The sequence below is a fragment of the Balearica regulorum genome, chromosome 8 (genome assembly GCF_011004875.1).
Source record: "Balearica regulorum gibbericeps isolate bBalReg1 chromosome 8, bBalReg1.pri, whole genome shotgun sequence".
Lineage (NCBI taxonomy): Eukaryota > Metazoa > Chordata > Aves > Gruiformes > Gruidae > Balearica > Balearica regulorum.
Window position 1 is genome coordinate 30335995 of NC_046191.1, and position 24701 is coordinate 30360695.

General features: G+C 41.8%; 1 protein-coding gene across 3 annotated transcripts in view; it reads left to right on the forward strand.

Moving 5' to 3' along the window:
* The first annotated feature begins 2173 nt into the window (after positions 1 to 2173).
* ABL2 (ABL proto-oncogene 2, non-receptor tyrosine kinase) overlaps positions 2174 to 24701 on the forward strand; it is a 47995-nt gene continuing 25467 nt past the window's right edge. The window contains exon 1 of one of the 3 annotated variants that reach the window (XM_075760419.1): positions 2174 to 2494. In XM_075760419.1, the coding sequence (XP_075616534.1) occupies positions 2314 to 2494 (181 nt within the window). In that variant the 5' untranslated portion in view covers positions 2174 to 2313. Of the gene's footprint in view, positions 2495 to 23720; positions 24098 to 24701 lie in introns of those variants that run through there. The other 2 variants (XM_075760421.1, XM_075760420.1) reach the window with 2 other exon arrangements.

Genomic DNA, 24701 nt, shown 5'->3' on the forward strand with positions numbered 1-24701 from the left:
CTTGGCAACGCGTACCCCATGCTACACCCTAGATGTTCCCAGAGCTATTTTAAGAACTGTTTTGTTGTGTGTTATTAGCAAGTCTGTCTGTAATTCCTGATCTCCCCAATGTTCTTAGTCCATTAATTTAGTGAGTTAAGGCATTTCTGGGTCCACGTGCTCCTCACTCCCATTTACTCCAGCCTGTGTCAAAGTACACACCAGCCCAGCTGGATGAGCCACCCCTATTTTAGGCAGAATTATTATTGCAGTGGGGCGCAGTTTGAGTGCATGTGACAGTATGGATAGCATTTTGGTGGCACCGCACCACCCCGGGAAGGTAGAATATGACCTTAGAATTCTTGTTGCTAGAAATTTCATGCAAGAAAGCTCACTTTCATGGAGCTCAGAGAAGAGCTTCTTCTCACCTTCCCACCCCAGGACAGCCACACACAAAGGCTGGTCCAGCCACAGGTCACTGTGGCTCCTTGGAAGCTGGCTGGCTCTGAGTGTTACCAAGGCAGTTTGTCACCGTCACGTTCTCAGTGATGTGGTGAGGGCATCTGAGATGAGATGCACTGTGGCTCATCCATGATGAAGCAACATTGCTGAAGCATTGCTGAAATAGTAGCTAGCATGAGAGTGAAAGACTTCCAAGTGCCTAGGTCCTCTAAACTGCAGCAAGCACCATTATCTTTCAAGTGAAACCTCCTCCCCTCTGCTTTGGAGAGCCTTATGCTAATGTTACAGAAGCTGAAAGATGACAGTTTACCAATTAGTCACAGAATAGAGTTCAGCCACTCGATGACAAGATGCTGCTGCCAACCACGCCTGGCCATCAACACGCCCGATACTGTTCATACAGCCGTTCCTTCCTTTTCCTCCACACCCTCGGCCAGGAGAACAAGGGGTGGAAGAAAGCATGTTCTGGGGACTTTGCCCGGGGCCTGGTGAGACACGGAGGAGGAGATCGTGCACGGCTTGGGACAGGCCTGCCACCCCTCCCTTCTGCAGCCCAGTACGCTACCTCAGCTTCACACCTCATGCCTGCTTGTGTTCGCAGGTGAACCAGCCCACCTTTAGCCTCCAGGGAAAGTGTGTTCATGGGGCTGGGGCTCAGCTTTGCCATGAGTGGGGCAGCCTTGGGGCCATGGCCATGGCCTTCGATTGGGTCACCTGCGCCTGGCCTCAAATTGTGGCCAAGGTGGGAGGAACCTCTGAGGGCGCAATCTGACAAGTAAACTGGGGTCTCGCTCCTCAATCCATGCAATCCGAAGCACAACTACAGGCTGGGCGGAGAACAGATTGAGAGCAGCCCTCAGGAGAAGGACTCGGGGGCTTTGGTGGATGAGAAGCTCAACGTGACCCAGCAATGTGCACTTGCAGCCCAGAAAGCCTCACCAGCAGCATGACCAGCTGCATCACCAGCAGCATGACCAGCAGGTCAAGGGGGGTGACCCTCTGCTCCACTCTGGTGAGACCCCCCTGCAGTATTGTGTCCAGCTCTGGGGTCCCCAGGACTAGGACATGGAGCTGTTGGAGCGAGTCCAGAGGAGGCCACGAAGATGCTCAGAGGGCTGGAGCACCTCTGCTATGGAGACAGGCTGAGAGAGGTGGAGTTGTTCAACCTGGGGAAGAGAAGGCTCCAGGGAGACCTTAGAGCACCTTCCAGTCCCTAAAGGGGCTCCAGGAAAGCTGGAGAGGGACTGGTGACAAGGGCAGGGAGTGACAGGACAAGGGGGAATGGCTCTAAACTAAAAGAGGGTAGATTTAGATTAGAACAAGGAGAAAATTCTTCCCTGTGAGGGTGCTGAGGCCCTGGCACAGGTTGCCCAGAGAAGCCGTGGCTGCCCCTGGCTCCCTGGCAGTGTTCAAGGCCAGGTTGGATGGGGCTTTGGGCAACCTGGGCTAGTGGAGGGTGTCCCTGCCCATGGCAGGGGGGTGGGACTAGATGGGCTGCGAGGTCCGTGCCCACCCAAACCAGTCTGTGATTCCATGCCTGTCCCCGCCACGGCCACGCCGCCTGCGTGACCTGCGTGTGTCACTGTGTGTGGCTGTGTGCGCCGGGCGCGGGGTGGGCGGCCTCCCTCGGAGGACCGGAGGTGGCTACGGGAGCCGCTCTGTCCCCTCTCTCCCGGCGCTCTGTGGTTTAAGATGGCGGCGGGGGCTGAGGGGGCGAGTCCGTGAGTCCCAGGCCGGAGCGCCGCGGGGGCCGGCGGGGGCGGCGAGGCGGGCGGGAGCCGCCGGGCCGCGCCGGGGGGAGGAGCGAGAGTTCCGCCTGCCGGGCCGGGGAGCGGCGGCATGTGAGCGCGGGCCGCGGCCGGGAGCGCGGCGATGGGGCAGCAGGTGGGCCGCGTCGGGGAGCCGGGCGCCGGGCTCCAGCACCAGTCGCCGCCTCAGCAGCAGCAGCCGCCGCGGGGACTGCGGGGAAGCAGCGCGGCCAGGCCGGCGGGCCGCCGGCGGGAGGCGACCGGGCGCACCGCCGAGGGAGGCTTCAATATCTTCACCCAGCATGGTGAGGGGCCGGGCCCGGGGCCGCGGCGCCGGGCGGGAGGGGCCGGGGCGAGGGGGGCGCCCGGTTGCGCTCGACCCCCCGCCAGCGGCCCGGATTGGGGGGGGGGCTCGGGGGAAAGGGACAAGATCGCCCTTCCTCTCCTCCCTCTTTTGTTGTTGTTGGTTTAATTGGGGGAGGGGAGAGTTGCGGGAATTGCCGGGGTGAGGAGAGGCGCCTCTGGCAGCGGGGAGAGCCGGGCAGCCGCTGCTGCCACGTCCCGGGGGATGCTTGCCTCGGCCCAGCCCGGAGCCTGGCAGCGAGCTCGGGGCTGCAGAAACTCCCCCCCCCACCCCGCCCGAGCTGGGGGCAGCGACTCCCCGCCATCCACAGCGGGAGCGAGGTGGCATCACCGGGAATCAGAACGTGCAGTGTTTGGTAGCTGTCACTGCAGCGGTTCCTAGCTCTGGATTTGTTTACAAAGGTAAACGTTACATGTGCTTTGTCTTTTCTGTTTACTGAGGTGCTTATAACCTGCCCTTCTAGATCTATAAGTCTCTGTTGCTATACAGCTCCTGGCAGAGCAAACGATTCTGTTTTGGCTGGGGTATTATAAGCTGCCATCTGATTCTCAGTTGAAGTTTTTGCCTGTCCACTTCTATTCTTATTGCTGTAAACTGATACCGGAAATGTTTAATGCAACGTGATTAGTTTCTGTAATCTCTCTTAGGAGGATCCCACAACTTCAAATCCCCCTTTTTAACTATGGGTTGTTTTTTTTTTAGTTTATTTTATCTAGTTGGCAACATCTTAATGTAATGCACAAGTTTTGGAAGGTATGATAAACTGAAACCTGTCTGCCTTCCTAAAGTGTATTGAGAATAGATGCATGGATGCATGTCTCATCCTAAAGAACTGAATCTACTATGGAGAGCTTGGCTGGTTTGGCTTTCGGTGGAGAGAGACGTCAGTGTTTATAGAAGCAAGGCTGCTTCTGACAATACATATTTTCTTTTGCTCAATAGAATGAGCATAGGCAAAGAGATTAAGGAACACACAACCAGCAGTCTAAATGTAAATATCATCTGCTGTGACTGCTGACACGTAAGTATCTATCAAAACAAGAGCGCAGTACTAAATCTGGTTCTTAAAAATTTTAGTGTTACCACAGCTTTTGAGTTCAGGGAGCAGTATCAACTTTAAAACCCAAACAGAACTCTGTGCTTGCTGAAACACCTGACCTGCTATTACTATGATTAAAACCAAAGATAACTATTTTATTGCATCTTTCAACCATACTATCATCAACTTCATGTTTTACTCTCGTCTTTGTATTTTTGTACTCTAAAAGGCACTTGGGCAGAAAAAAATTGCTATAAAATAGACTAGTACTGTAAATTTGCAACATTAGGAGCGGATCTCAGAAGTTACGCACATACCCCACTGCTTTCAGTACGCTGAAGTCTAGGTCTTTAGCAGCAGAGCATAATTGCTGTATAGACTGCTAAGTGTGACTTAGCAGGCAAGAGCACTCCTGCCTATGACAAACTGTCTGTCTTTTCATGTTTTGGTACCAAAAGGACTATTTGGTTCTTGCCCTCACAAGGCAAAGACAGAAAGGACGTTTGTGGGAAGTATGGTGCAGCACGTGGGGGTGTGTAGTTACTTCAGAGTAACACAGTTAAGACTGACTCAAGTGCATCTTTTCATTTAGTGCTGTGTGTTTTAGTAGTAATTTAGTTCAGCATCCTGAACAAATCCTTCTAGCTCCTCCCTCTGCTCTACTAAATTTTAAAGGTAGAAGGTAGAGAGAATTATTTACATGTAGTGGCAGGGAAATGGAGAGAAAAAGCTTTCTTAAGCATGCATGCACACTAAATAGACAAATTATGTGCTCTACTCTGTCTTCCGTAGACCAGGAAACAAGAATGAGCCTGGAAAGCTAACACGCTCTGAATAGAACTGTTTGGTGGCATATGAAAAGAACCTTTCTCTTTGATAACAGCAATTGTATCTTTTAAAATAATTACTATTTATGTTGCTTAGGTTATCTGCTTCAGCAGTAAGCTAATGAATATCATTTTACTTAGGTTTTTGTTGTTTCTGTTGTTTGCAGACTGCAAAGGAAGATGTGTCTATTGAAAATAAGATACAGCTTTTTGCTCTTTTAGATTATGTAAAAGGAATAGGGGTTTTTGGCAGTCCAGTTTTTGAGAGTTCCAGGGCAGACTTCAAACTCCCATCCCATCTTGGGGAATACATCAGCCGTGTTAAGTTGTTCCCTGAGTCTATGTACATTTTACTAGACGTGAGTGAACACTAGAAGCACTACAGGTATACAGGCACTACCTACTTCAGGATGGAAGAAGGGAGGAATTTGAAGATGTTTTCTGCTTTATGGAAAGAACAGGGAAATCTGTATTGTGGCATCCCACTATTCTATCATGAGAACAGATACCTAGACTCCTGGCCGCTTCAGGTCACTGTAGTATTGAATTCTGTGAGCACTGCTGTATAGTTGAGCAGAAAAGTCCTAAGCAAGCTGATATACTGATGTGATTTGTTCGCTGTGAGAGCAGAGTTCTCCAAGATGCACAAGATAATCATGGATTTTGCAGCCTTTTGCAATTAGCCCTTCAAAGTGTCCCGTTGCCAGCATTCTTAGCATGTAATCTGTGACCAATAAAAGCAAGCGATGGATCATCAAGCATGTTGGTTGCTAGTAATGTACTAGAAAGGAAGAATGTAAACAGGAGGATTATTCAAACGCCGGTGTTCCCGTGTATGCTGCATCAGAACTAACTAGTACCACAGGGACAGCACCTCAAGAGGGAGAAGCTGTAGTGAACACTAGTTACGATAAAATTCTTACAGCTCAGTGCAACCAGGAAAGATAAGTAGTTCTTGGTGCCATTACAGGATGAGCTTGCTTTCCCTTTCAGAGAAAGAACAGAGGAGAGAGCAGGGAAGTAGGTTATCTCCTTCTCCTTTCAGTAGTTTGTTTGAGGGAAGGGGTACTACTGATGACAACCAACAACTTCCAAGTTGCATGGGCTCTACTCGGCTCCTTGTATGACCTTTGAAGAGTGACATGCTCTAATTTTCTTTCTGAAGAGCAGCGATAACTGCCTACTGTACCAAGATATTCTTTGGAATGGTGTTAGCATGCTTTTCATCTCCGAAAAGACTTGCTGAGTGTTGTAGAAAACATACTGCAGGAAAATCAGATTATTTAAATCCTGACTAGGAAGCCTTTGCGATACCTGTTTGCAATACTGCTACAGTTGCCTTGGTGATATATTTTGGGGTGGCGGAAGGCTCTGCCACACTTGAGCTTTTGATCCAGCACGCGCAGGACATTTGTTCCCTGTTTTGTTTTCTAGAGGAGGAGTTTAACAACCTTTTACTATGTGCATCAAGGTCAGGCAAGATAAGCCTATACTTTTAAAAATAAAATTATCATTAAAGCTCCCCTAAGGCAGTTGGAGTGCTATGCCACATGATAAAAACATTCTAAAATAGGAAGAAGCATAAATAACACTATCCTTTTGAAATTCAGTGAAACTGAAGGGCTGTATGCAGGAAAATGGAAAGAAGGAGAGAAAATAGGGTCAGTTTAACAACTGTACTTTGTGAGCCGCCTAAAATGTCCTTTATTTTTCATCCCAGTGAAATGCAGCAAGCTTGGGCCAGAGCTACTTGCCCGCAGACTTTCCTGTCAGTAAATGCCCCGTGCAGATGGAATATAATCACTGTATTCAGTGCCTGACTCTTTGTACTGTAAATCAGAAATCTTGTGGGACCATAATGTATAAATAACTCTTAACTAATTATTTGGGGAATAAAGGATCGTTCAGCTAAGCGTCTAGAGGAACATCTCCTGTAGAACATGAAATTATAGGCGTGTTCTCTATTGCATCATTCTCCACGATATCTAAATTATTCCTGCAGATTCAGTCGCATTCAATACTCATTTTTTATACATTGTCTTAAGTTGCGATTTTAGCATACTATATTTCACAAATGAGAGGACTCTACCAACTTGATGGAAGGGACAATGTAATACAGACTACCAATCTGTTACAATTCCTGGCGTACGTATATTTCCTATCTACTTTTCACATAGACGGGGGAACATAGTCTGCAGAAGGTAAGGCTGAAATGAAGTTACTTCAAAAAGATGTTAGTCAGAACTAACTTAAAAAACAAATTTTAAAGCCCAGACAGATCTCTGATTTCTCAGTTCTCCACATGTAGCAGATGGTGTGGTACAAGTTGTTCTAGCAATATTTCACAAACTTGCTATTGCTTGCAAGTGCAATGTTTTGCAAAAAAAAAAATTTGTGGGATTTTTTTTTTGGAAATAGGGACATGGCCAAGTGAACAAATCGGTGGAAAGTGAACATGTGAGCTATTGGACACAAAAGCAAATTGTCACAAGTGGCTTAAATCATCTTTTTTAATCTAGCGGGACTGACAGCTCACATAATTAGAGTTGGAAGATAGTTGGGTTATCTCCTAGAGATGCTGTAGTAGGTTGGCTTCAGGAATATTTTATGGCTGGTACTAATTACAGATTCTGGGACAGCGGGCTTGAAATCATGTTTCCACTGGTGTTCAGGAGAAGTGACCTATTCTGTGACCCACTTCAGCATATGTCATGTTTGTTTGTTCTTAAAGCAGGCCGGTCCTTGCTGAAGTCAAATCATACTTTTTAGATCTTTGTTTTATAGATAAAACTAGATGATCGTTAGCATGATTTATTCTAACCCATTTCTCTTAGTTGTCACAACTTAATGTTTCCAGTATACTTATTATCCATAAACTGTCTTCTAAATACTGCTGACAGCTGACTGATTCACACTCATAAGAAACTATGTTAAAATCCAACTAATATAAAACAAGAAACAGCAGTTTATACTTATTCCAGTAGGGATGTGTGTGGAAGTTATTAAGACAGCTAGGATTTGTTTAGTGACTGAACGAGTTCATTTTCACCTGGTTGTATTTCCAAAAGCCAAGGATGGATGACCACAGACTGAAGCCTCACCTACATTATAACTGTTTCAGAATCTGATATCCTAAATCACTGCTTGCCAAACAAATAGTTAGTTCTTTCAACAGTATGTAATTATGAATGACACAAAGCATGGTAGCTATAGTGTGAACGGCCCCTCGAGTGGCTTTGCAGGTGAATCTGCAAAGTAAGCATACAGGTTTCTTCTTAACAGGATTCAGAAAAATTATTTACTGGTAAAGAAATATTTCTCATAGTTGTTTGGACCACCAGCAGTCTCTCATTCCCTCACCACAGCAGGAAAGGAACAAAAGCTTGTGCTGAGTGGGGTAACACAGTTGACTTGCTGGGTCTGAAGTAATGGTTCTCTCACCGTTACTGTATCAACCCTGACATTTCTCTGGTTTTGTGGTTATGAAATACTTTATTTTAAAGGCTGATCTTGGTATTATGCATAGAGATTATTCTCTCTAGAATAAGCCACTGTTATAAAACCATTGAGGCTTCCTGTTGGTAACACTGTTAACCACAACAACAAAGCTTAGTTATATTACCCATATCTGCTTAGGAAGTTTCATGTGCTTTGTGGTCTTTCTGTAAAGACATGCGCATCTCCCAGTACGATTGCTGATCTGCAACTATGTATAAATCAACTTTCAGTAACAGCTAAATCAGCACAGGAATTGGAAAAAAAAAGCCAGTTCAAAAATAACTTTGCCTTTTTTGAGGGGGAGAAAAAGATGCACAGCAGTATTTCACTAAGAATTGAATTGGTTTCATTTCAATCTTCTGGTGCTCTCTAAAGGCCATTTAAATGTATTTCTTTTAAGACTGAACTTTTTCAAGAAATTCCTTTCCTCTTTTCCTGTCCCTCCTGTCCGAACATTGTCCTTAGGATCTTAGTCTTACTATGATACTTCCATTAAAAATAATTACATGTGTTAATAAACTTGGAGCTTCACTTACATTGATTGGAAAGTATTCTATGACAGTAGTGATGTGAGAATTGGGACTACAGTTATGTAAGAAAATGTCCTTCTGTGAAGGAAACCTCATTTTCTATAGGGCAGTTCTGCATCCCCTCATCCTTTAATTTGATCATGTTACTGGTTTGGATTTTGCTTTCTGTTGGTGATTTGGTTTTATTATTTAATACGAAAGTGAAACTGAAGCAGCTTCTTCTTGTTATAAGCTATATATGGCAAAGGCATAGGAACCATCTCCTGCGGCTGTTGGGTCAAATTAGGAATGAAATTAGAAGATAGGAGGATGAGAACATTCTGGATTTGTGACCCTTTGCACCTCCCAGTCTATTTCTCCTTCCTTTCTCCTATAATAATCCCAACAACAAAGCATCAAGCGTGTGTCTTGTTCCGGTTTGTTGACATCTCAACTAGGGTATATAGGATGAAAAACTATGGAGAAGAGTATCTCCATAAAGACAGATAATGCTGGAGAGGAAAGAACAGGAATGAGCAAAGACTGGAAAAAAGAGAAAAAGGTAAAATACGATTTTACAGCTTCTCCCTAATAGTGCATTTAAGTACACTGGAGATTTTATTTAGGTTGTTCAGCTTCAGAGATAATGCTTTTAAAGTACAATCTTGGGTATACTTAATACTTGCTGAATGAGACAGGTGGGCCTTCTAAACTGATCTACGTTAAGTTAGAATAGGATTACTGACCGAGGTCCCTGTAACGGGCAGCATACCAGTTGGGGGGTTTCCCCACATAGTTGATGATTGGTACCAGGCACAAAAAGATGAGGAGTTCCGAGCTCCTGGAGCACAACTGAATGTTAATTTGAAGGACCGTTCATTTTGGGAAGGAAAAACCCACCCACAGGATCTCCTCCTCCTGTTCCCTTCTTACCAGAAGTAAAGTACAATGGAATAGTGAATACACATGTACACCCTTTAGAGTTTGCATGTGGGATTTCCAGTGAGTTGGCCTAAGATACCAATAAGCACTTTCGTTGCAGGTTAAGTGTCCTCAGCACCATGGCTAATTTTGAAACAGGTGTCAGGCTTACTTCTGGTTGAAAGAAAGGAATTTAATATTGGCTGTTAGAGTGGTAGTGTGTTTTTCAGATTCCGTGTCCAGTTAGACCAATAATTTTTTGAAAAGTTGACTGTAGAGAACAGTGTGCCTGTACAGTAGACACACAAAAACATATAGGAATTGCAAAGTGAAGAAATGCTTCTTTATCACAAATCTGTGTGCACACCAACATGGCCTAGCGTAGAAGCTTGTTTAAATATTGTCATATCTAAGTTGATTGGTATTACATTTACACTAAACATCAGGGGTCTGAAAGGTGTTTACAGAACACAGATCTGTTTTCTAGACAAAAAACAAAAACATTTGTACATTCTAATTTTGTAGCCCCTGGATTGTAAAGATAACCCTTCAAACCCAAGCTGGAGTGTAAATTAATATGATGAGGTCTTCCTTAGCTTACAGGGTCAGCTCAGTTTCTCAAGGTTATTTCAAAGCCTTTGCTGCTCAGGGTTCCTTTTGCTAACCAGCAGTGTCATGCAGTTAACATGACTGTTCAGTTTTACTGCTGCTATTCAGAAACCTGTGGGAGGCTGTGCAACTGATGAGAATATAAATTTTGTGTTGCTGCTTAGAAAAGCCAAGAGCAGAAGTAGAGACAAGATACGGCTATACTAGTATCCCTGGAATTTACTTAATAATAGAAGAAAACTGGAAAGATTTAGATTAGCCTTGAAGGGATTTAAAAAGAAATAATTTTGAAGTGTTATTTTCGGTCCAGCAATCTAATCTGTCAGAATTTGCCAATTAATGAAACTATGGTGACTGTTTCAGAATTAAAAAAAAGTCTGTTTATGCAAACTATTTAAAAATTGATACAAGTTATGTCATCTAGGAAGAGTGAAATGGACTCTTCTTAGAGATCTGAATAACCTTGAAACTCTTTTGAAATAGTTAGTGGCATAGCTTCCTTCCTCCATTAAGTCACTGCGTGCAGCAGAACTCAAGCTTATACTGACCTGAGCTGGATTGTTTAAGCGTGGGCTTACTCGCTGCTTGTGTTTAATGCAGTTTTGTCTTAGAATGCACGTTTTAATTGTAAAGCTTTCTTTGTGTCCACCGTTCACTTCGGTACAAGTGAAGGGGAAACAGCGTCCTTTGTCTGAGAGCTGATTTGTGTTTCCTTTTCTCCTGTAAATTTTTTAAATCTATAAACTGGCAAATAAAATCAGTTTAATAGTTGGCATCTCTCGGGCTCAAATTTAAGATATTAAAGTTAAAATAGCAAGTTCTTAAAACTTGAACTTTAAATTGCTGAATGTCCTACATGTGCTCTTTAGAATACTGTTGATAGTAGCGGAGTTGAGTCTCGGTAAAGTTACTTTTAGAACGGCACCTTGATCAAAGCATAAAGGCTGTAGTATAGGCAAGACCTTGAACAGATGCTCTGAAAGTTGTTTCTTTGATCACTTTAGTTTGTTTTCAAACCTGCTTTTTTCCCCCGACTGGATTGGCATCAAGTGAGCCACCATGAGCTTTACCATTTGTGGCAGTAACATATATACATAGTGAGAGCCAGCTCTCTGCAGGCCCTGGAGAATTCTCATACTTTCTCCTGGCTAGGAAGATGAGTGGGTTTTTTGGTAGGTTTTGTCTTCTTTTTTTTTGAGGCAGAAAAATGTATACAGCTTGGGGAGGGATGATCAGTGCTTTTGTAATTGATACCAGTGTGAAACCCATGCTCTGGCCCAATTACCCAGTGAAGCACAGCAAAAATACTTTTCCACTAATTATGAATTGTATGCTTGTTATTCAAGATTATATTTGTTGGTTTTACTTAACTTTGATTTATGGCTTGCTTTCTTTGAAATCCTAAGACTAAACAGAGAAAGCAGAGGTACCTTATCAGATTAAAAAGGCTTTGTCCAGAGAAGATCCTTAGAACAAATAGGAAAATGGTATATAGTGTCTTGTGGTACTAAGTATTTCAAGTTACATTTAGTTTTTTTTCTTCGGGATCTCAAAAAAAATATGGATATTAAGTTTGCAACATAGCTGTGAGGAAGGAGCTGATTTTTCATGTTAGAAGAAACTGAGATCTGTTTTTTTTTGAGTAATCTTATAGATTTGAGTATTGATACGAACTATAGAAGAACAACTAGCCCACTTTCCACAATTTTTTCTTCCAGAGGTGCATTAGATAGCTTAGGATTGACGTGCAAAAATCAGTAGATGCTCAAGTGATGGTTTGGCTAGCCTTCCATAGCTATCCTGTGAAACAGAAATCTAGCAGGTTTAATTATTGCTGTTGTCATAACAATACTAAATCTGTTTTGTCAGAAAAGTTTTTCATTTTCTGTTTTTAGGTCACCATAATTAAATATATTTAACTTCTTTAGGGGTAAAATGTTTGAAGAGGGCACTGCCCTCTAAATCAGAATCACTTAATTGTGTGGTTATTCCTGCACTTTAGCACCTAGTTAGAAATACAGATATGCTTTGAGAAGTTGAAATAGGCCATAAGCTTAAGTCTGTCGGAGCTAAGCTTGTCAGTAGTCTTGTACGGAAGTTTTAATTTTTATTTTAATGTGAATAAGTCTGTATAGCTTCCATCTATTTTTTTTTTTTTGTCAAATGGTCAAGCTAGATTTGAATAAGACACTTGGTATGTGTCTTTCAATCCATACACAAGCTTGCACCATGGTAGTAGAGGTGCAATGACTTTTTCTGTTTGCCTTGTTGGTGTTTCTGCTAAATAAAGTTTTTCTCATTTTAGAGGTTGGTGGCAAAGTATATAACTGCTTCTGGTGCAGCCTAGCTCTAGAATGATGCTCAGCTGGCCTCTGGGTACCTGCTCAGCCACAGGTGGATGGACTTAGCCCTGGCATTATACTCACTTGCCTTGTGGGCTATGGAAACTGGCATGCCTTAGGGCAACATAATTATAGGTTGTTTAGACTTGGGTGAGCTGTGCTAGTCTTGTTGCTTTACACATGGGGGAATGGTATCCCCAGGTGCTGATTACTAGCCTGATTTCTGTTACAGAACTACACTGCAGCTGATATGTGTGAGGCATTGGCAGTAAGTTATTTTGTTCCTGAACAAGAACAGCACTTGACTAGGAGGACCATCTTAGACAGCTTTTCTGCTTTCTTCAGCCTTCCCCTCTCCACACAAAGCTCACCTTGTTGTGTTGGAGCAGGGAAGCATGCTTTGAAACACGCACCGCATTGTCAGCGAGGAGCAGGCAAGTATGAAAGAGCCCAGCCTCATGCTGGGCAGAATTACCATGTTAGCTGAGGAGCCTGGGCAGCACACAGAAGGCTGTGTGAGTTATTAAGAGGGTAAGATGATCAATTGCAGCTGCATATGGAAAATATGATTTCCTAGCCTACCACGAGAGGGTGCTACAAGGCTTTGACTTAATTTATCCATGGCTAAAAAGTTTTTGTTAGGAAAAATGGAGGGCTTCCCCCCCCCCAACATTACTGTGTTACAGTGAAGAGTGTTTTAAGTAACTTGATTTATGAAAGCAGGCAAGATCCACATATCAAAAGGCAGATGTAGCTATCTTAAAATTTAAGGGACTACATGTTTATTTTGCTTGTAGACCTGAACTGCTTCCTTTTTAGTTGTTTTGTTTCTGTTGGGCTTTGTCCTAGATAACTTCATCTGCCAGTAAAAGATGTTTTCCAGCTTGTTTATGTATAAGCATGCAGGCAACCTTTCGTGCATGAAAAGACATTAAATCTGATTTTTCTATTAGGTAATCTGAGCCCTCAAATTAAGAGACTTCTTATTGCTTCTGGTCACTTCTCTTCTGTAAAATGGCAGTAATACTTGCTTGTTTTATGGAGATGTTTAGACTTAACTTTTGCATAAACAAACACAGAAAAGCTGTCTGCAGGCTGAATGTTCAGTCAGGCAGTCTAGTCTCATCCTGTTAGCCGTTAGAGAAACATGTGTTTGTTGTGGTTCTAGTCTGTATTTCAAAACACTTGTGGCATGGTAATAGGTCTGAAAGAAGATTAGTGTTTGTGTTAATTGTTTGACTTGCCTTGAAATGGGAGCTATAAGCACTGTGCTTTGCTGAATGTTATCTATCAAACATCTATAAAGAGGCTGAAGCTACAGTGAATTAGCAACAGATGGAGAACTTTAGTATACTGTCTTTGGTTGTTTAGCAGTAGAGCAATACAAACGAGTGAATTGCAGTAAGCATTTGTTCAGTTGGGTTGTTGGCTGGGACACAGGATCTCTGCAAAGATGTCCCAGACCTCGTGTTTAGGGTTTAGGCATGCAATTACAAAAAAATAAGATAACCTGACACTACTGTGGTTTTCATCATTGACTTCTCAGCAATAGGGTAGTTGTTACACTGAGTTGGGATGAGTTTGTGTTTTTCTGAAAGTCACTTAGCATTCCCTTTAATACTAGTCAGTGAAAGGCCACTTTAAAAAAAAACATATTAATCAGTCCTAAAACAGACTACTAGAAAGAAGATAGAAAAATCTGATTAAAATACAACAAAGACTTCCTGTCTTGCGTACTATCATGTAAAAGCAAAGGCACGACTTGTGGTATGCTGTAGCTGTTCTTTTTCTCTCCCCTGCACTTTCCTAATTTGTTACGAAGTAGAGATCTTAAGTGCGTCTCAGGCCTTGGCATCTGGCTTTGTTACATCCACCCATCCGTTACATCCTCTTACAGAAGGATGAAAACACTCTTCATCACAGTTACCTCTTGTGCTCCACCCCCTGAGCCTACAGGGAGGTGGGCTTGTAATTTTTGAAACCATGAAAGCTATTCTAGAAGCAGCATCTTGGTTTGTTAATAGAGAAGCAAGCTATAGTGTATAAACTGCTCTGGTACAGTGCTTCCTATCACCAAGCTGAAGGTTACCCTTCCTGGGATTGCTCTTGTGCTTTTAGAAATGAGATAGTGAACCTGCGTGGTGAGAACAAGTCTCATTCTGTGGTGAATACGGTGTGAAATGAGGTTCTCTGAGGCTTAAAGGGAAACAGAATTGAATGTCCAGGAAATTGGTGCTGGAAGAACCATTAGGAATTAGGAAGAACTATTTCTATGAGTATTTAGCATTCTTACTGAGCTGCTTGTATTTTCATTTGGAGCTGTATCTGTTCTGAATATGAGACAGGTGATGCACAGTATCTTTCTATCTGACTCTCTCTGCTCTTAGGGAAGCAATTTGTTCCCAAATTCCTTGCCTCTGCTGACAGAGGAAGGATGTTGGCTCTAAAACCAGGAATACAGACATGCAGGAATTGGAAAAAAAAAAATAGTTTCTCCCCATGAAGGTACCTGCTTTGTTTAAACATTAAAAAATTAGTTACTGGCATGAGTAAAAATCCCTGCAGTTAAGAAAACTATTTTCTGTAGTAGTTAACTATTTAGTCTAATTTATTTTTTTTCCCACTGGTAGGGTAGTAAGTTTATAAAAGGAAGACAGTGTTTTATTGTACAGATGTGTGAGGCATGAGTACACAAGATGGCTTATGTAACAGGTCTCTAGTAGAACTATTAAACCAACACCCTTTCCAGAGGAACATGCTTTCTTTTCCAAGTTTGAGTGTAGAGGCTATTATTCTTTGCCCTGTGAAAGATTTTCTTCCCTTTTTTTTGATGCTTGAACTTTAAGCTACTTGTTTTAATCCTACTTCATTAGTGTGAGGAAGCGTAGGAGTTTGTTTAGAGAACATCAGTAGTTGAAACAGTAGGTGGTTTTCAAAGTGTTCCATGTCTAGTGAAAGGTTGTTCATTAGTTAGATATTGTAAGGATTTTGTAATGAAAGCTCTTTAAGTATTGCACTTTAGGAAAGATGGCTGATGACACCAGTTTGAGTCCTGCTCTGCCATAGCTTCCAGTCTGATATTTAGCAAATGATTTTGTGTCTTTGCTTTAGACCTTCTTCTGCATAGTACAAATTTTACCCTACTCTGTAGGACTGCCAAGAGAATAAAATATCAAAACTGTGAGGCACTCTAGATATCAAGTGCTACAAAAATATCCCATGTAGTATCAAGTCATAATATTAGCATGCCCTGACTGAGAATGTTCTGTAGGCTGTGAATTTAATGCATGTGAGAATAAGCATTTACTGCTGGTGAAGGGCACAGCATGATTCGCACTAGTGAAGGTAGTTGCCCACAAAATGGGTACGGCCTCAGCAAAAGCCTGGGGTCTGATACAGGGTCTTTCTCTTTTCTCCTTAGATTACAAAGAGTTTTGGCAAAAATTGTGGATCTTACTGTTTAGTTGTAGGCATCAGAGCAGGCTAGATGGTTACCTGCTAGAGGGTTTGGAAATAAGTCTTACTAGAATTCATATCCTCATTGGAAAAATATCATTGCATCTTGTCACAAGTCTGGAGAACATGTCAACCTCCAGAGAGCAATTATCTAGATTTAGAATACTTTACTGTTTGGGATGAGATATTCATGCTGCTGTTTCCCGACTGCCTCCCGTGTAAAAACAGGAACATCACTGGATGACTTGTGTTCGCTCTCAACTTTGTGTGTTAGCACTCATGCAATTTTAAATCTGAAAAAATACGACTGCGCATCTCGAGCTTGATCTCAGAGGAGGAATGCTGAGTCCTTTCAGCAGCGTGCCTCTGAAGACAGCTGCGCAGTTAGCATTCATGTCTGCCAGGGTCTGTGTTCTCCACAATGATCCCCACCCCAAATCTCCAGACAAAAACAGGAGATGAATCTCAACAGCTGCAGAAGGCTCAGTTTATGAATCTTAATTAGGGTAAGGAGTTATTTGAAGTGTTTCTTTTCATAAGTCTCTAATGATGAATGTAAGGGCTACGTGTCCTCATTCAAGTTGTCAAGATAATGCTAACCTCTTTATAGAGGTGGAGTTCTGGTGGTCTGAGCCTGTGTGGATGCCACTTCCCTCTAAACATAAATAATACTCATATAGACCATAGTGTTCTTCTATGCTCTACCAGTGTGCTCTCAGTTCTCCTTCCTCTTTTCCCCCTGCCCAGGTTGTACCTTTTTTTGCACATGCTGATTTTTCCAGTTGTATTTTTTCCTTGAAAGTAGGGTACCACCCTTACGTGATATACTGCTTTCATAACATTGGCAAAGTGCCCACTAAAACTGGGTTGAGACCCACACACCCAGACCTGAATATTTTTCATCCCCACTTTAAAGGAATGACCCGCTTTTTATGTATTTGTCTTAGATTACAGCAGCCACCTTCATGTATTAAGAACAAAGCCAAGACTGTCAGTTTCTCCATAATTATATTGTACCTGTCATTATTTAGGAAGCCCTGCCCTTTCTTTAGACATAAAATCATTAGATTCCATATATTTTAATTGCATGAGTCATTTAGTTTCAGCCCTGCCGCTATAGCATGCATCTATTGTGTCTAAGGTGACTTCCCCTTAATGGGGCCAACAGTAGCAGTATCAGTAGTATGAAGTCCGTTATAAATAATCTGCCAACAGGACTCAGAATACATAATTTTCAAAAGATTCACCAGGGATTTTCCAAGTAAGAATACTTGAATTAATTTTTTTCTAAGATAGAGAGGGTTGTAAATTGATCTAGAAAATATGGGTGCGGGTTTTTAACATATTTTACTTAAGTGCTTGTTGAGTTCTTGGCTTTAATGGCTTTCTACCATGCTACACGTGTACGCCTTGAATGAAAAGCTGATTATAACCCAGTGCCCATCAACAGCAGCTCTTCATTGCGGTCGTTGAGTTGGTGAGACTGACAGCTAAAGGAAAAGGCTGGCTGTCCTTCAAGCTGAACTAGGTGTGAACTTAAAGTTGGATAACCACATGAATTATTTGACCACTATTTCTGCTAAAAGACTCTCAGTTCTGTGAATAAATCTGTTAGTTGAGTTTCTCTAGTCATTAGGAATTAAGTTCTTACACTAGTAATCTGCTGCTGCATTTCAGTTGGATCCAATTCTCAATATAGATGTTTTACTGAACAGTCACATTTGATCTTACTAACAAGAGAACATGCCAACCTAGATTAGTCAGTCCTTTTGAGGGCTGATTCTGCTTGGTGTATTTGATCATGGCAGTTTGACGTTTGCCATTACTCAGCTTTTCCAGCTTCAGAACCTGAGGTGTGACCCTGCATGTTTAATTTACTGGTCTTTTTAGTGAGGAAAAAAAAAAAAAGATTTGTACTCTATGCAGGTCTCTGCTGTATATTCTCCAGGCTCTCATCTTTTGTATTTCAGTTATTGATTCATTTGCTGTTCACCTTCTTGGGTTCTTCACTTGGTCTTTGTGGATGCTTTAGATGTTTTCCTTTTTGGGGGGCACAGGCAATCTACTGTTCATGATGAGAGCATGACCTTAAGGGGTGTTTGTCCCAGAATCTTTGCTGATGCTTAATGCAGGAGCTTCAGCACCCTTGCTAGAGGAGCTTAAATGTGCTGGGTGCTTCCAGGTTTCTAAATTTCAGGTCTTGGTTCCGTTTTTCAGGGACTGACCGTGCAGGCTTTATTAAAAAATTAACATTGTTATGCTTGTATGGTTTATATTTGATTTTAAGAGACTTAGAACTCAAAGCAATATGTCCATATAAACATCTTTCCTTGCCTCACTTCCCTCACTGTTTTTGACAGTTTTGGCATCTGCTTGGTTCTATAACCTATCCATGAAGTTCTTCTAGGCAGCCCATGCAGCAGATAGTTATATTGGGTTTAAGTGCTTAAAGTAGCTTGAAAGCAATGGGAAGACTGTTTCTGGCAATGATGTAGATGAGCAGGAAACATGTCATTAATTCTAAAGGCCCTTCAAATAACTTTCAAATATTAATTAGCTTCTGATGCTATAAAGTCCTTCTAAGCTGAAAGACCCATGTGAAGCCTACATGGTACAGCAGCTTTCAATCTGAAGTTAATCGTATCTACTTCTGGATGCTCCATTACTTGCTGAATAGCAGCTCTTGAGCTGAGGCATGTCTTGTAGTTTACCTCAAGGGTACTTTTTCAAAGAAATTGGAGAGTTAAGTAACACGTCACAACAACATGGAATTCCAATAGAGAAATGGCCTAAAAGGCAGGGGTTTTATGGCATCTAAAGAAGCTGGCAGCGATTGACTGTCTTGCAGTAGTGCTAAATAAGAGGTCTCCATAAGGATGAGATAGAGAAGCCCTTGGCTGGAAGCAGTATCTATGTGGGATGGTAAATGTTCTGCTTTCTAACTACTGCACTGAAGAGAGCTACAGTTATTTTGAAAATACTGAAATACAGAACTGCCATAGGTAACTGCTGTAAATAGTAGAAATGTAACTGGCAAAACTTCTCCCAAGCTATCAAAAGCCAGAGCTGCTTCAGTTTCCAGTAACTGGACAAAAAGAACTGAGTTCAAGTTCACCATGCATTTGGTTACTCAGCTGTCTGATTTGGAGGAGGTTTGTACTGTAAGAGGCTCAAGAGGGAGAGTGATTTTGAGAGGAGCATTTGCAGGGCTGCCTGTTGTCTTGCAATTTCCAACTGCAAGACAGCACCTGGTGTGCTGTTATCAGCCCAGGAGTGAGGCCTGATCCCAAAGGAAGCACTTAATGTGGCTGGTTCTTGGGGGGGATACAATATAGCCCTGTGTAATCCAAGCAGTCAGCTGTCCTGACAACCTATCTAGGCCAGCAACAACTGGGAATTTTTTTCTGTGGAGTGGGAGGAAGAAGGAATGAGGTAGAACTCTGTTGAATCAGAAAAAAAAAAATCTTAGTTTAACAAGATAAAAGGGACCTTTCTTGGCCTTTCAAACCAGAGGATGTAGGGATGCTGCAAGCAAATTCCCTTCTAGATGGCACAGTTAGACTTTGGCCTCCATCTCAGTTCAAAATTTACATGTCATAAAACAACACTCCTAAGTTAAGAAGCAGTTTTACATACCTCCCTCAAAGCAAGCTGTATGGTGTAACTGGCAAAAACCTAGCCACGAAACTGAATACAGCTAACATTTTCCTGTCAGAGATCTTATTTTCTAGTTTAGGTTAAATCATCTTCCACTTCATTAATTTCCCCATTCTTTGATTGATGGTGATAGCAGAGTACAGATACCATTCCTCCTATGGGCTCTTGAATATTCCTATGAGCTACAGGAATGGTTTGATTTCTCTGCTTTGTATGACTTAGTCAGATTTTTGTCTTGTTCACGCACATCATGTATCAGCAGTAACGTGTATCAACCTGAATGGCACTTTCTGTGCATTTCTACTAGTCGTTGCTACCATTGCTGCAGGTGTAAAAACTCCTATCAGTGCCCAAGAGGCATGGTAATATTGATGCATCCTCCCAATTTGTGATGTGCTGTACTCCTTGGCTCTATAGAAAAGCATGTTACTATCCACAGTACAACCCACAAAACCTGATGTTGTAGATGGATGCAATTTAGGAACTAACCTGTACTTTACAGAGGGAGAGGAAACGAACTGCTGAGTGAGCCACAATGTTAGACCTCCCACTGGGAATTTCCAGCCCTTTCCCTCTTCCTTCCTCCCTCAGAATATATATATAGTAAATGGAGTAAATTAAGCACTGGGGGGAGGTGGCACCCAAAGGCAGAAGCAGTAATAGAGGCTAGAGTAGCCTTCAGGTAAAACCAGCTGACAATTTACTGGCCAATCCTCTGAGCATCCCAGTGGTACCACCACAAGTACTGGCAGCAGGAGAGATGTCTCAGAAGGCTATGTCAGTATTAAGTGGGAGGAAGGCTCTTTAAATAACTAGCAGTGGCTCTTATTCCCTGACTGTGTCAACACTGAGTTGTTGTTTCACCCTCTGAACAGGAAAAATTAGTCAAGTACTCATGGGGCAAGCAAGTGACAAAATGAAATCCTTTTCTTTTTTGACTTTTTCTAGTTGCTGGATCTGTTTTAGAAGGGAGTGAATACTTTCCTTGTCATTTTGCATTTCTGTTGAAAAACCTCTAAGCAACATGATGAAAATCAGAACAAAAGAGGACTAAACTTGGCTATAATCAGGGGAGTAGCACTCAGTTGAACTTCATTACAGAAGCAGTCCAAAAGAACACTTGTCTGTATTTTGGTTTTAGAGCCATCTGCATTTTGAGGGAGCTAAGGCAGCATTAATCCCTTCCCCTCTCATTGTTAATCTTAGCATGCTTTTAAATTAGTGTACATAATCCAGTCTTGAAAAGCCTGCTTTACTCTTACAACATAGCTTACATTGTCTGTCTCCTCTTACTCCAGGTGAATAGAAGGCTTTGTGGTACCAATTCAATAAAATAGGATGTCATTTAGTTAGGATTTCCTCAAAGCCCTTTACGATCCTAGATAAATCCATACAACTATTTTCCTCTTCCATATTTCCCCAGCACAAGGTGGAATTGTTTGCAGTGTTACAGAAAAACAAACTGTTAGTGTTCAGGTTAGCATTGTAAATTGGCAACAGATCTTGGCTCTTGTGGGGATTTGTCTTTTGTCAAATTATTAGATAAATCTGGAATTGCAGCTACCTCCTTTATGATGTTTGGTTGTCTATAGATCAGATTCTATCCTTGCTAGCCTAATTTAAGGTTAATCAGCATTTTACCATGCAGTTTCTGGTTTTTGAAAAGGCAATCTTTAACTTAGTCAAAAGATGTGGTCTAATGTTTCTGGGGAATTAAGTCACTCATTTCCACACTGTTGTACATTGTTTGCTTTTCTTTACTGCTCTGAAAACAAATTAGTAGAAAAAACATCATCTAGAGGATGTTTCTGCTCTGTTTGCATCCAGGCACATTCAAGTTTCCCATCTCCTGGAGTATTTCTCCCCAGAGCCAATTATACCTTCTTTAAACAGTCTTCTAGTTCAGTGGTTTCCCTTGCAAAGTAATTTTTGCCTGGGTTTTTTTTTTTTTTTTTTTGTAATGCTCCTCACCATAGGATAGCAGTATCTGATGACTTAACCAGATCATATACTGTACTAAGCACCGATTATAATATATAACTGGCTGGAACATGTTAATGTCTTTGTGTAGTGAAAAGATGCTAGAAATTAAGCAGCTATCAAATAGGAATAAAGAAAATGTCTTTTACTCAACTTTCTAACTTTTCTTCAATTCACCTGTTTTTTAATTAAAAGCTGCTATCAGACTGTGACAAATGACGTGAAGAGGAAGAAAGCAAATAGCAAGATGGTAAAGTTGCTAATAATGTTAAGTTATTAAAGAGAGTAGAGACAAAAGTTGACTGAAGAATTACAAGAGGTTGCAGGTTGAAGAACTGGTACAAAATTCAGTGTAAACATGTGGAAGGTGGCATATAGAAGAAAATGGTTCTAGCTTTGCATGTGAGGTGTTTAGCTCTAAACTGACTATTATAACAGTAGAAATAAATCTTTGAGCTGTAATAAGACAGCGTCATGACACCATTTAGAATTATAGTCCAAAAAGCAGAGTGTTAGGAGTAGAAAAATATATAGTCCTGATGCTGTACAAAGCACATAATTCTGATCTGGTTATGTGGAGGGGTGTATGGTAGAGAAAAAGCTCAAAGGAGGACTGTTTAAAGGTGACCAAAGGCAACAACATCAGACTGCCTAAGACAAACTCTTCAGCCTGGAAGAGAGGTGCCTGAGGTAGAATAAGATAAAGGCCTATAAAAATCACAAGTGGCAGGGAAGGCACCAGCAGGGAGTGATCGTTCAGGATTTGCCACTGTAGGGACTGAGGATCATCAAATGAAACTAGCAGCTGTCATGTTCAAAACAAGAGAGAAGCTGTTCTTTATTCTACAGGGTGCAGTTGAGCTATTGATAACATTGCAGCAGGATGTTGTTTGTGTGGTGAGTTTAGTTTGCATTACTCCAGGCAGCAACTGGACAAAATAATGGAAGCAGCCCGTTAGGAAGTTTAACTACGACAACACCAGCTCTGGCTCAGAAAGATCTTGAGCTGCAACGTGTTGGAGGCTTGGAAAGTATTCTGGAATAATATTATTACCCTTTCCCCAGGCAACTTCTCTTGGCAATGGTAACGGCAGGATGCTGGGCTCTAAGTGACCCAGTATGATTATTATGTGACTGAAGAATCCCAGTTGTCAGCTAGCTGCCTTGCTTTTGGCATTCTTAAGTGTTCTGCTAAATCCAAGAGGCAGGATTTGTTTTTCCTATGATACTTCCTTTAAATGTTCAATAGTTACAATGTTAACAATCAAGAAGTACTTCCTAAAAAGAAAAAATAATCTCAATGCCTAGCTTTACAGATGTAGATGTTACCACTGCAGTAGTGGATGTACATAAAATACACATTTTTATCTTAGCTGCATAAAATTCCTTCAAGTTGAATATGTTGGCTAGTCTTACCTCTCTTCAATTATTTATGTTTAAAACATGTTTTTTCTTTTATTATTCTATCAAAAATATCAGATCTTTACTGAATAATATCAGTCACAAACCTACTTAATTGTATTAGCATTTTCAATCCAGATCCACCCAGCTTATTAATAATCTTTGCCTATTAATTTACAGTTATCCTTCCTTGTAATAAAACTGATTACTACACCACCAATTCAAACAGTGACTTTTTTGTAGCTTTGATTACTTCCAGAATAGGAGCATTGAACTTGCTCAGTCTCACTATCATCTCTTTTCCTTCAAAGTTGTATTAATTCTGCCATAACCCAGAAAACATTTTCCAAAAACATTGTTTTCTGTGAGTATATTCTGATCAGAATACTGAACTCAGACACGCAAGGGCTAAACATTGCTGTTAGTAGATTTGAAATAGCAAATGTAGTGACACAGCCTGAAACTGCAAAGCTGTCGGTGCTGAGCTAGGAATTCTCCCTGTGCCGAGGCTGGGGTTTATGTTACCCTGGTTATTTAGCAGCTGTTGGAAGCGGCGCTGGTGAATGGAGTCCCTTGTCTGGTCAGCAGAGCCAAATACGAGTGTCTGGGTTTCACCACCTGGAAGCGGCACAGCGGCCAGTAACTAAGTTCTGCGTGATCGATGTGTTTCTCTGACTTCATGCATGCGTGTTCACACTGCCCCCCACAAAAGTGAATCAGCCCATTGGGCTGAGAAGGAGCAGGAGAACTAAAACTCCCACAACCAGGGCTCAGCTGAATGTCAGACTCTGGGGATCTCCTGACAAGCATCCACATTAAGAGTTTTCCCTGGTTCTGAAGTTACCAAGACAGCATGCAATTTTTGGGCAAGTATTCATGCTAAAGCTCAGCTTTTCTTGGAGGAAAGGAAGAGCTGGTTTATTTTCTAAGACAAATATATTTCAAAGGAGGCAAGATCACAAGAGTATTTTAGTCAATGAAGTAAATATTTTAAAAAGCAACCCCCTTTTTTGTTCAAGAGAAGAAAATGGCTGTGGACAATGGCTTGAACAGCATATTGGTTGCTGACAAATGAGCTTGACAGTTTTGTGATTTATTTTTAGCTAGAAAATTTTTTTTTAAACCAGAAGTACTGCGTAGCTTTGGCAGTTGCTGCATGTTCAGCGTGGGTGGATGGAACTGAGAAGTCGCATCTGTGTTAACAAGCATTTTGGGATTGCATTAAAAAAATTAAACTCATGTACTGGAAACTGAAGCTATATCAGCTCACCTGGGGAGCTCTGCCCTCCGAATATCCTCCAAAAGGTAAGCAGTGCTGCCTGTCCAGGGCACTTGCAAAAATAATTACTTGGACCTCAAGTTGTGACATCAGCTCAAATCTGGGCTGTTTGATGTTTTCTTTCACTCCTGAGATCACAAGTCACAAGTCTCTCCTTCCATGTTCTCCCACTAACTAGGAAGGCTAAAAATAAATTTCACAAAGCTGGCTGCGAAACAGTTTAATGCGGCCATTGATCCAGGTGCTGAGTCTAAGGAGAGTACCAAATACTGTAGGACTTCTAATAAGATGTAAGTTACGTCACTTGAAAAGCAGCTTGGACATTTATGTCATGTTAACTCAAAGGTCTGATCAGTTAGTGCTTTACATCTGCAAAATAAACCTCTTGCCAGCTAGACTTTGCTAGTGTAGATATTTCTGGCTTGCATAGGGGTCAGTTGATTTTTCAAGTATTCTTTTTGCAAAAGAGTCCTTACTGCAAATGTTTGCCTTAACGCTGTGTAAGTAAGTAGCTATTCATTTAATTTGCTTAGAGGTAGATATCATCTTCACTTTGATCTGGCCAGTATTATGACTCCTCAGGAATTCTGTTGGAGTGAAGTGTAATCCACATTAAGCAACTTCTCTCCC